This window comes from Pseudonaja textilis, chromosome 16, assembly GCF_049901715.1.
Source record: "Pseudonaja textilis isolate UNSWEBS1 chromosome 16, rPseTex1.2, whole genome shotgun sequence".
Lineage (NCBI taxonomy): Eukaryota > Metazoa > Chordata > Lepidosauria > Squamata > Elapidae > Pseudonaja > Pseudonaja textilis.
In genome coordinates, this window is record NC_142005.1 from 8,571,352 (window position 1) to 8,584,026 (window position 12,675).

At 49.8% G+C, this 12,675-nt stretch overlaps 2 protein-coding genes across 2 annotated transcripts in view; one reads left to right on the forward strand and one right to left on the reverse strand.

The window, feature by feature from the left end:
• Positions 1-12,675, forward strand: part of PMVK (phosphomevalonate kinase) — a 152,663-nt gene that overhangs the window by 91,375 nt on the left and 48,613 nt on the right. The gene's annotated exons all lie outside the window — the stretch shown is intronic.
• On the reverse strand, positions 1,710-11,944 carry CHRNB2 (cholinergic receptor nicotinic beta 2 subunit). The gene is made up of 6 exons (XM_087913918.1): positions 11,769-11,944; positions 7,525-7,670; positions 6,762-6,806; positions 6,217-6,326; positions 4,284-5,286; positions 1,710-3,198 (listed from the first exon to the last, which is right to left on the reverse strand). Exons 1-6 carry the CDS (start codon positions 11,824-11,826, stop codon positions 3,043-3,045), a joined length of 1,518 nt encoding a protein of 505 aa, XP_087770044.1. The 5' UTR covers positions 11,827-11,944; the 3' UTR covers positions 1,710-3,042.

Consider the following 12,675-nt stretch of genomic DNA (forward strand, 5'->3'; position numbering starts at 1 on the left):
TGTTTGTGTGTGTGTTATTTTCCAGAAGAACGCAAGGAGAGAGGGATCTTGGAGTCTTATTGGACAACCGGCTAAATAGGAGTGTGTAGCCAAAAAGGCCAATGTAATCCTAAATTGCATTTAACAGAGGGATACAATCGAGATCAAGGGAGGGACTACTACCCCTCTGTAAAGCCTTAGTAAGGCCACACCTAGAGAACTGCATCCAGTTTTGGTCACCACACTCTAAAAAAGGATATTGAGACTCTAGAAAGAGTGCAGAGAAGAGCAACCAGGACGATGAGGGGACTGGAGGCTAAAACATACGAAGAACGGTTGCAGGAACTGGACATGGCTAGTCTGGGGAAGAGAAGGACCAGGGGAGACAGGAGAGCAGCCTTCCAATATTTGAGGCCAGCAGGTTGGACTAGATGACCTACAGGATCCCTTCCAACTCTTAATCTGACTTTAATCTGATTTTAATGGACAAAAGGACCAGGGGAGACAGGAGAGCGGTCTTCCAGTATTGGAGGGGCTGCCCCAGAGAGGAGGAAGGGGGGGTCAAGCTGTTTTCCAAGGCCCCTGAAGGCCAGACAAGGAATAATGGATGGAAACTGACCAAGGAGAGATCAAACCTGGAAATAAAGGAGGAATTTTCTGACAGAACAATCAACTCATGGACCAGAAGTTGCGGGAGCTTCATCCCTGGAGGCTTTCAAGAAGACTGGACTGCCATCTGTCAGAAATGATGTAGGGTCTCTTGTTTGGGCAGGGGGTTGGACTAGATGACCTCCAAGGTGCCTTCCAACTCTGATTATCGGTTAAGGAGGCTTAATCATGGTTTATCGGATGTGGTTGAGAAATGATCTCTGGTTGTAGCTGCAAAGGGGTTTTTCTACCCAATTAAGCCCTCCCAGGCTTTTGGCTTTCCTTGGGAGCCCAGTGCAGGGAATCCTCCACTTACAACCGTTCATTTAGTGACGAGAGTTACATGGGCGCTGGGGGGGAGGAAGTGACTTTAGGATTGTTTTTTTTCACACTTCACGACCGTCGTAGCATCCTCTACAATCGTGATCCAAATGCAGACCCTTGGCAGCCGACTCGGGTTTACGATGGTCCCGGGGTGATGGGATCCCCTTTTATGACCTGATAAGCAAGGGTGGAAGCCAGATTCACTTAACGACCTTGGGGAACGACCAGACAACGGCAGCGACGGCCGTTTCTCCACTTTTTTAAAGGCATCTGGACTTCCAACTCCTAGAATTCCCCCAGCCAGCGATTGGCATTCTGGGAGTTGAAGTCCACACATGTCTTATTAAAGCATGTGGGATTTATGGGAAATTGAGTCTTAAGTTGAGATGGAGGGAAAAATTGGAAAAAAAACAGGAAAAAAAATCCTGCTTTTCCCCCCAATTTTTCCTCCCCCCCCCCCCCAGGCCTTCCCATATCTTTAAACCAGGCAGGCTGGGGATTCTGGGAGTTGTAGTCCAGGCCCTTTAAAAAGTTGACAAACCCCGGCTTACCCTGAGCATCGCAACGCAGCTCTTCGTACTTTTTAAAGTGAACCGATTGCTTGCAAAATATATATAAATATATATATACACGCACCCCAATTCTGTGACTTCATTGCAAGCCAGACAATCAATTCCCCCCTCCCCACATGACCTCCCCCAAAAAAACCCACCCACCCCATAGCATCCTCAAAAGACAAACCTCCCCAAAATAGGTGATCTATTTTTATTGTAATTTCAACGCTAGCAATGCTTGGAAGAGGGGACGAGAAAGGGAAGACGGTCCAAAACTTTTATCTCGGCCCAAACTATTATTTTTTTTCTCTCTGTCTGTCCTCGTCTCGGACATCTGTCCTCACCTGCCAAATCATCCTGCCCAGAAAAAAAAAAAAAAAGGCAATCACAGGTAGTCCTCAACTTGACTTTTCGCTGAACGTCCGTTCAGGGTCACAACGCCGCTGGAAAAAGGATTGTGAATGACCTTTCCTCGCACTTGCGACCGTCGCAGCGTCCCCGCAGTCCCCTGACAACCCGGCCTGTATTTACGACAGTCGGCACATTCCTGGAGTCACAACCCTGACAAGCGAAGTCCAAAGGGAAAGCCGGATTGGGTTTTTTTTAATGGCGGCGATTCATTTAACAACCGCAGCAAAAAAAACAAAATTGCGGTCGTAAGTTTGAGGACTGCCTGTAAATCGTTTGGCAGCAGAGCCTTCCGTGCGGTTGAAAACTCGTCCCCCCTCCTTCCCCCTTCCCCTTCTAAGAGCTTGGCAGACCTAGTGCTCGATGCCCATCGTGGTTTGTCTGCAGGGTCCTCTTCCCTTCAACAAACTAGGATTGTCCAAGCCAACCGAAGTTGACCGTTATTTGGCAAAGCTCGTTCTTCTGCAGCTTCATGGAGACGTCCAGGAATGATAGATACAAACATAAATATCTCTCTCTACGTATATATATATTTTCCTGAGTTGGGAGCTAATACCCCATAACTGGTCTAAACCATGGTTTATTTAGGAGAGGAGAACTAATCTAAAATGCCCCACGGCAGTGAAACTGTAGAAAGTATCTCCACCATCCTTGGTCCATCACTACTTTCTACTCTAAAAGGGGAGGACTTCCCACTCTTGGTGGGACCAGCTTGTTCCCGAAAAAGGATCCGGGAAAACCCAACTCTCCTCTTGGGTAGGTCCTCATGGCGGCAAAGAACACGGCTTGACCATCTTGGGTAGCTCTTCCCTTGCTCCTGAAGCTGGTCCCAAGAGGGTAGTTGGAACGCCTGCTTCGTGCCGAGGAAAAGTCTACCAACCTGGTTGACCAGGTCATCCCCTTCCAAACCAACGAAGGAGGACTTCCAAGAAGTTGTTGAGGGTTCTCCTCAACGCCTCCTGTCTTCCTGGCCTTCAACCAAGGGCCAAGAGACGGATGGGTGAAAGGTCTTGGTAGCCCCAGGAGGCGGTTGACCCTAAGAGGAGCCACGGCCGGTGTCCCTCGCTCTCTCTCGCTCTCTCCCTCCCGAGGCAGAAGAAGTCCACCTTTGGCCACCATGGAAGGTGGGCTAATTGTGGTTGATTTGCAAGAGGGAGTTGGTGGCATAGTTCTGGAAGAGGGGCTGAAGGAACATGCCGATGGTGCCGAAGACGCAGACGAAAATGAAGATCCACAGGAAGAGGCGGTCAATCACCATCGCAACGTATTTCCAGTCCTCGCTTACCTAGGAAGGGGAAAGGCGGGAGAAACAACGGAGATTTTGAGCCCCCTCTAGTGGATCTGCTTGGAAGCTGCCTCCTACCGCCCTCTAGTGGTGGCGATGGTTATCATCTTGGTTTAGAGCAGGGTGTCCAACCTTGGCAACTTTAAGACTTGTGGACTTCAACTCCCAGAATTCCTCTGGCTGAGAATTCTCCCAGAATTCTTACTGGCTGAGGAATTCTGGGAGTTGAAGTCCACAAGTCTTAAAGTTGCCAAGGTTGGACACCCCTGGTTTAGAGCCTTTTTCAGACTAAAAATAATTGCGATTTTTTTTTCCCGCACATCGAACATTTTTCATGATTATTATTATTATTATTATTATTTTAAGAAAATGGTTTAAGGGTGACTGGATAAGTCCCTGTAGTTTTCTTGAGCAATGTTTTCCAGCGTGCTTTCTTGTATTTGGACTTTAACTCCCAGAATTCCCCAACCAGAATGCTCTATAATATTTGGACTCCCAACTCCCAGAATTCCCACAGCATGCTTTAGATCTGTGGACTCCAATTCCCAGAATTCCCCAGCCAGGTATGCTTTATAATCTGTAGACTCCAACTCCCAGAATTCCCCAGCCATCATCTTTAGATCCGTGGACCCCAACTCCCAGAATTCCTCAGTCTATTTTAAAATGGGGGGACTCCAATTCCCAGAATTCCCCAGCCAGGTATGCTTTATAATCTGTGGACTCCAACTCCCAGAATTCCCCAGTCTATTTTAAAATGGGGGTGCTTCAACTCCCAGAATTCCCCAGTCAGCATGCTTTTTATCATTCCGCAGTCAGCGTGCTTTATAATATTTGGACTCCAACTCCCAGAATTCCATGCATGAATTGCATGTGTCTGAGGAACTCTGGGAGTTGAAGTCCATGGATTATAAAGCATTCTGGCTGCGGAATTCTGGGAGTTGAAGTCCACCACTCTCAGCGGAGAAACCCAGTTCTAGAAGGTTCGGGACAGCCTCCAAGGAACCCCCCCTCCCCCCCCAAGCGATTCTCCATGGCCTCGGAGCATATGTCCTCGTTTCCCGACCTATCCCTCTAGCCAAACTCACGCTCTGGTCATTGTCTTCGCTCTTCATGTGGTCCGCGATGAAGCGCACCCCGTCGATTGCCTCCTCCAAGCCGCAGCAGCAGGCTTCCTGTTCGGTCGCCGCTTGGCTCAGCCTCTCCCGGAAACCGTTGACCCCGTCGGAGCTTTCGGTGAAGGTCCGTCCACTGCTGCTCCCGGTCCCGAACTTCTTGATGGTAGACGGGTTGGCGTAGCAGGTGCAGGAGCGGGCGCCACCTTTCAGGAAGAAGCTGCTCAGCGCCCGTTCCTGGCTCTGCCGCTTCTGCCGCAGCTGCTGGCGGGCGCAGCTTTGGCGGGGCTGTTTGAGGAAGAGCAAGGTGGGCAACTTCTCCAGGAAGACCACTTTGACCCAAGGAGGCATGGTGTGGGTGGTGGGAGAGCGGTGGTGGACGTTGAGCACGCAGACGCTGGTGACGATGGAGAAGGTGACCAGCACCATGGTGAACATCAGATACTTGCCGACCAAGGGCACGTCCAGCGAGGTCGGCGGCACGATTTTGGAGATGAGGAGGAGGAAGACGGTGAGGGCCAGGAGAACCGAGATGCAGAGGGTCATCTTCTCCCCGCAGTCGGAGGGCAAGTAGAAGACCAAGATGGCCAAGGAGGTGATCAAGATGCAAGGGATGATGAGATTGATGGTGTAGAAGAGCGGCTTGCGGCGGATGATGAAGTCGTACGTGATGTCCACGTAGGTCGAGTCGTTGGGGTTCTCGTTGCGGCGTCCCGGCAGAGCGATGATGTCCCACTCGCCGCTGGGGGTGAAGTCATCCAAGCTGGCCACTTCGCTCTTCAGCACCAAGTCGATCTCCGTCCGGTCGTACGTCCACGAGCGGAACTTCATGGTGCAGTTTTGCTGGTCGAAGGGAAAGTGCTTGACCTCAATCTTGCAGGCGCTCTTGTAGATGGCCGGTGGGAGCCAGAAGATGCTTCCGTCGTAGGAGACCACCGCGTTGGAGTAGAAGGACACCTCGTACATTCCATCCGCGCTGGGGACGGGAGAGACCAGAAGAAGTTAGGTTGGGATCAAAGCTGGATTTTTTTTTTTCTGGACTTATGACCACGTAACGGAGCCCCAAATTTCCTTGCTTAACCGAGACGTTTGTTAACTGAAGTTCGCCCCCATTTTACCGCTGTTCCTGCCATGGTTGTTAAGTGAATCTGGCTTCCCCATGGACTTTCCCAGAAGGTTGCAAAAGGGGATTCATTCATGTGACCCTGGGACACTTCAACTGTCATAAATATGAATCGGTTGCTGAGCCAAGCATCTGAATTTTGATCACGTGACCATGGGGAGGTCGTATGTGTGAAAAACAGTCACAAGTCATTATTAATCAGTGCCATTCCAACTTCGACCAGTCCCTGTAACCCAAATTGGAGGAGAAATGAATCCAGGGCTCTTTCTATTGGCACTGTGAAATTGACTAGAAGGTGTTTTGAAATTGACTAAATTGGGCTGCGGAATTGACCAGAGACTGAAGGAAGAATTGTCCAAATCTCTGACAATCAGGTTTTCTTTTTCTTTAATTAGCACTGTGAAATGGACTAGAAGAGATTCTGAAATTGACTCATTTTGCTTTGGAATTGACGCAAGATTGAGGGAAGAATGGCCCCAATCTCTGAGAATCAGTTTTTTTTTTCTTTAATTAGCACTGTGAAATTGACTAGAAGAGATTCTGAAATTGACTCATTTGGCCATGGAATTGACCAGAGGCTGAGGGAAAAATCACCCCAATTTCTGAGAATCCTTCTTTTCCCCCACTTCAAATAAGCAAGGATGACAGGACAGCGCCCTCTTCTCACGGCCTTGACACAACTCTTGTTGTCCCAACACCGACCCAATTAGAAGGCTACTCTGTGGGAAATCTTGAGTTCCTAGCATCTCCCGGGTTTAGGAGCAACCATTCTTGGTTACCTACTTGTTGTAAAGCACCACATCTGGCAGCCAGATGTGTTTGGAAGGCAGCCGCACCTTCTTCATGTCGTCAAATTCTTCTGGGTTCCAGGTCAGGCGATAATCTTCCCATTCCTGTAGGGGTGGAGAGACTGGAGAAGCCATACGCCGAGGACAATCGCTCAAATTAGGTATGGATCCCACCCACCAAAGCCCAGTTTTGGAATCCCTTCCTTTAAAATTGGCTCAGGCAACTTGGAATATCTAGACGACCTTCTGAAGGACAGATAGAGGTTCCACAATGGGAGGTGTGTCCTCCGGACAGGTCAGTCTCTCCTTCCTGGAGAACAAGCTCTAACCGGAGAGGACCTCGTTGCAATTCTGCCTCGTGGATCCCGCCGTTAACGGAAGTGGTTAGTCTAGATGGCCTCCAGATTCACCCACCCACCCGCCGCCCTTCGCACCTCTCTGCTCCTTAAGCATCCTTGATCGTTCTGTGCAATTCATTCACCCAACCCTTAAGAAGTACGTCTGTCTGCACGAACCCGGAATATGAGGAACGAGTCTTACCTGGGTTAGCCACACATTCGTCGTCATGATCTGTTCTCGTTCGTGCTATAAGTAGAAATGGGACGGAGGACAGGAAAGAAACCCGCCCCCCCAAAAAAGAGGAGGGAGTGAACAGACATGGTCCAGGCAGTAGGCAACACCCACCCACCCCGCCAAAAAATCCAGCAGTTTTCTGACAAGCCGGATCCAAACAGACTCTGATGGGAAGAATTGTAGTCATGGTTCTAGTCTCGCCTTAGGCATGAAACCAGCTGGGTGACTTTGAGCCAATCACCAGGAGACGGGGGAGTTCTAGTTCCGCCTTAGCTATGAAAGCCAACTGGGTGACTTTGGGTCCATCACCAGGAGAGGGGAGTTCTAGTCCTGCCTTAGCTATGAAAGCCAACTGGGTGACTTTGGGTCCATCACCAGGAGAGGGGAGTTCTAGTCCTGCCTTAGCTATGAAAGCCAACTGGGTGACTTTGGGCCAATCACCAGGAGACGGGGGAGTTCTAGTTCTGCCTTAGCTATGAAAGCTGACTGGGTGACTTTGGGTCCATCACCAGGAGAGGGGAGTTCTAGTCCCGCCTTCGGCATGAAAGACAGCTGGGTGACTTTGGGTCAGTCTCTCTCTCTCTCTCTCTCAACCTATCCCACCTCACAGGGTTGTTGTCGTGAGGAAAATAGGGGGGAGGGAGAACTCTCAGGCACGGTCAACAGCCCTGACATCTTTTACCCAACATAAGAAAAAGTGCGGTGTTGAAGAAAGAAACCACAAACAAACCACGCTGATCAGCTGGGCCAGAGACACCATCAACTGCACCGTGACCAACTCGGAGCCATTGGTGGCCGGACGGATGAGTTTGTTGTACCGGGACGGATCCAGGAGGTGTTCCACCAGCCGTTCCTCCGTGTCAGTCCCGAGACCCCCTGGAACAAAACGGGGGCGTCCGTTACAGTAGAAGCCCGTGCGAAAAGCGGCACAAAGACAACGCCGTCAACTAAACAAGAAGAGTCCCGTTATTATTTCCAACTTAGCCTCCAATGTCCAGGTAAACCTTCTGGCTGGAGAAAAAAAAAAGAAAAACAAAACTCCCAGGAATAGCCTTCAAGTAGAGGAAATTCAGCCCAAAACACAGTCAACACAAACGGTAACTTAAAAAGTCCGAACGAGCCAAACTGAAGTAATGAGTTTGGCAGGGCAGAGGGGAGGAATTTCAGAGTTGAAAGCACAGCAAAACTCACACGGCTGGGAAGACGCCAGGAACACAGATAAGCCACGACGCTACAAGATAAAAAGTCACATTTGCTCCCAAACGGTTTACTGCGCGCAGCTTGTCTTTTTTAGACACTGTGTTCCCCAGCTGCAGCTAAATGAAAGGAATCAGGACGGAGTTTGGGGGAGAGAAAGAAAGACTTCTGCGGCTTCTGCTGTTTTCCTTGCACGAAGCCAAAAGTCTCTCTCTCTCTCTCTGCCCCTGAGAACGGAACTGGAGACGGGTATCCCGCGATCCCAAATAAAGAAGGATCTATCGGTAGGAAAACAGGGTGGGGGATTTTCCTGCAGACTTTTTTTTTGGGGGGATTTTCCCAGGGTCTCCGGTCCGTGTGATTTAAAATGATGAGTTTGGTGGTCCCTGAGGTCCAAAAAGTTGGCTGTTCTCGTCCCAACTCCCTGTTCCAAGGAAGGAGACCTTATATCATCCAGGTCAAATGGTTGTCTGGTCTGTTTTTGAAAACCTCCAGTTTCCTCCTTGACTCTAATTTTGTGAACTGTGAATATAGAATAACAGGAGTTGGAAGGGACCTTGGAGGTCTTCTAGTCCAACCCCTGTTCAAATGGGGGACCCTATACCATTTCAAACAACTTCTTAAATATCTCCAGTGATGGTACACCCAGAATTCTGGACCAAAAACAACATAATGGGTTTTTTTTTTTTTAACGGTAGGGAAACTGGCTAAAACATGTTCCATGTTTCATTTCCAGCCTGGAAACTGTTTTTAAATCTTGATTTATGGTTTATTAAATGTATCCACGCTGCCCATCTTGCTGCTGGGGTGATTCTGGGCAGCTTTGGAAGGTAGACTGCCTCGGAGGCTGGAGGCTTCATTAACTTGGTTAGTGAAGAGTCTGACAGAATCAGGCCAGAGCTGAAATTCCCTTCCCAAAAATAGCTGCCTGAAATACTTTGGGGAACAGAGAACGGCTCATTTATATTCTCTGGCAATTGTGACCTTTTTGGTATTCCCCAATGCCTGGTGTGAGTAATCCATTTCTCTGTGTGTGTGTGTGTGTGTGTGTGCGTGTGTCTCTCTCTCCATCTCTCTCTCTCCGTCTCTCTCTTCGTCTCTCTTTCTCTCTCCATCTCTCTCTCCATCTCTCTCTCTTCGTCTCTCTCCATCCCTCTCTCTCCATCTCTCTCTTCGTCTCTCTCTCTCTCCATCTCTCTCTCTCTCCATCCCTCTCCCTCTCTCCATCTCTCTCCATCTCTCTTCGTCTCTCTCTCTCTCCATCTCTCTCTCCATCTCTCTTGTCTCTCTCTCTCTCTCTCTCCATCTCCGTCTCTCTCTCTCTCTCTCTCCATCTCTCTCTCCATCTCTTCGTCTCTCTCTCTCTCCATCTCTCTCTCCATCTCTCTTCGTCTCTCTCTCTCTCTCCATCTCTCTCTCCATCTCTCTTCGTCTCTCTCTCTCTCTCCATCTCTCTCTCTCTCTCTCTCCATCTCTCTCTCCATCTCTCTTCGTCTCTCTCTCTCTCCATCTCTCTCTCCATCTCTCTTCGTCCTCTCTCTCTCTCCATCTCTCTCTCCATCTCTCTTCGTCTCTCTCTCCATCTCTCTCTCCATCTCTCCATCTCTCTCTCCATTTCTCTCTCTCCATCTCTCTCTCTTCATCTCTCTCCATCCCTCTCTCTCCATCACTCTCCCTCTCTCCATCTCTCTCTCCATCTCTCTCTCCATCTCTCTCTTCGTCTCTCTCTCCATCCCTCTCTCCATCTCTCTCTCTCCATCTCTCTCTCTTCGTCTCTCTCTCCATCTCTCTCTCTTCGTCTCTCTCTCCATCTCTCTCTCTCCATCACTCTCTGTCCCTCTCCCTCTCCCTCTCTCTCTCTTGTATTTGCCAAAAGAGATGGGCAGCTAGCGTCATTTGAATTTCAGGAAAGAATGCAGAGAAACCCACCCAAAACCCTGGACCCAAACTCTTTTTTTCCTACAGCCTCAAGGGAGCCTCTCGGCCTGAAGAAATTTGCCTGCGCAACGGCCACGAAACCAGCAGTGGGGTTTTTGATTTTTCCGAGACAGGAAACATAAAAAAAAAATACCGAAATCAAACCCTTGGCGTGGATTTTCGGGTTGTCTGAAACCCACTGGAACCAAACCGGAGTCTCTCGGATCCTGTTTGGGTTGTATCAATACAAGGAGGAAACTGAGGAAGAGGGATGAGAAGGACAAGGGGAGAGAGGGGGGGGTCTTTGGGGGGGGTGCTGTGCCCCCAGGAGGGAGAGCCTAAAAAACTGGGCCTGTTGAGCTAAAAGAAGAGAAGGAGGAACAACCAGTTCGAGTAAGAATTCCGTTACTGGGAGAGCTGGGAAGCAGCTGAACCACAAACTGGTTCTTGGGGTGCTGAAGGGTTTTGAGCAATGGCTAAACAGCCGTCTGAGGATTTTCATTTGGGGCTGGACTAGAAGACCTCCAGGGTCCCTTGAGGTTCTGGCCAACCGTAAGGATTCTCTACGATTCTACGGAATGCCAAAGAAGGGGAAATCCTGTCTGAACTGGTTTAAAAGGATGCAGTTCTCCATTTTGAGGGGGGGAACCTACACCATTAATTTCTTTGCCCCAAATATTGGGTGGTTTCTATCCTAGACCAAACCTGGTTTCCTTCCAAATGCAGCCAATTGGAAGCAAGGAGAGAGATTACCCCTCCAGAAAGGGTGTACTACAAAGCCCATCGTGGACGTCGAGAGTCCAAACTCCCCACCCCACCCCCCGTTGGATCAACTCTCGCCTGGGGGGAATGTGGGCAGAAGGACGGCAGGATGACCCCTCCCCCAGGGATGAGTAGAAGACCAGCAAGGTCCTTTGAACCCAACCGATGGTGGGATGGGGTGGCTGATCCTATCACGGCCATCCGATCGTCAAGTCAGAAAACTGGGCAGCTAAAAGATGCGATCGGTTTAGGAAGATCCCTCCGTTGCTGGGATCCTTTTTTGGGGGGGGCAGGGGGGGAATGATCAAGTGTTTTTCTTGTATCCTTCTAGTTATTTTCCCTCTCGAGGGGCCATTTTTTTCTCTCGTGCTGTCAATCTGCGGAACGCCTAATTCTGATAGTGTTGTCTAAGTATATTTACCCATGTAGTATGGCAGTAGTATATTCTATTCTATTCTATTCTATTCTATTCTATTCTATTCATTTCTATTCATTTCTATTCTATTCTATTCATTTCTATTTCTCTTCTCTTCTTTCTATACTCTTCTCTATTCTCTTTCCTTCTTTCTATTCTATTCCCTAATCTCTTCTCTTTTATTCTACTCTACTTTTCTCTATTCTCTTCTCTTCTTTCTCTTCTCTCTTCTCTTTTATTCTATTCTACTCTACTTTTCTCTATTCTCTTCTTTCTATTCTCTTCTACTTTTCTCTATTCTCTTCATTTTTTTCTATTCTGTCCTTTATTCTTTCTACTCTACTCTATTCCATCCTATTCTATTTTATTCTTCCGCTCCATTCCTAATTTTTTGGACGAGTCCTGATACGGCTTTCCTGTCTCAAACCTGAAGGGGGAGGAGGAGGACCTAGTGGCCAGAGCTCTATCTAACGTCAATAGAGTGACTGCTGGGGGGGTGCAGGGGGCGGGGGGGGGAGTTGGAGGCCACTAAGAACAGCCATTTTCCCACTGGAAGTTGTTACCCTCCTCTGCTCCCTCTGGAGAGGTGAGAACCACCAAGGCCCTCATCCCCTTTTCAAACAAAGCCCTGGGTTTACGGGGACAAAAGGAGAGGGGGGGTACCGAAAACCGTCCTTACTTACTTCTCAGCGTCCCCAAGAGGCAGAGGCAGGCGAGGAGAGCCATGGAGGTTGGGTTCATGGTCTCCCCTCAGGAAGGACCATCCCTTCCACCCCTCTTCCTCCACCAATCTTCCTGTTTTCACCCCTTTTTTGGTGGGGGGGGCGGTCCTTCAGCAGCCAGGCTCCAATGACGGGGAGGTGGGGGGAGCAGGGAAAAGGGTGTCTCTGGGGTGGGGGGACGTCGTCCTTTGCAGTCTTCCTCCCCCTCCCCGCTTCAAAAGATGGGCTCTTCCGACCTAGCTGCTGTCCGTGGTGCTGAAATCCAAGCGGCTCGTCTGCTGCGCTCTCCGTGGTGCTGAAACGGCTCTGGGTCAGCTGCGCTGTGCAGGGGTGGCCAGTGCCAGGAGACACCTCCCCCCTTCCTCCTCCTCCTCTTCTTCCTCCTCCTTTTCTTCTTCCTCCTCCTCTTCCTCCTCCTCCTTCTCTTTCCCCCTCCTTCACCCCAATGCCCAGAAAAAAGGGAGGCCCAAGTGCCGTTCCTTGGACCCGCTGGCGCTTCTGGCTCTCCACATTAGGTATCCTCCCCGAGGCTTTGGCATCGCCACCTCCGTTTGACGCAGCAAGGAAGATGCCATCCCATTGGCGCTGGAAAGGGGAGCAGTGGAGGGAGGGACGGGGGGGTTGGAAGCAGCTCCTTCTGCTGGCTTGGGCCAGGCCCGCTTGGATTCTTCCCAAGAGCTGGCTGCCCTCCCCTGCCTTCAGGAGGGAATGCATCGGGGATCTTGGCTCCCCTGTGGATCCCAGACTGGAGGAGCGGAGAAACCTCCGGGGAGAAATTGGCCTTCTGAGCCAGCAGAGAGATTTAGAGAATTATATCCCATTTGTTCAAAGGCAGAAGGGCAAGCCAGAGAGAAGACAGCGGTGATTC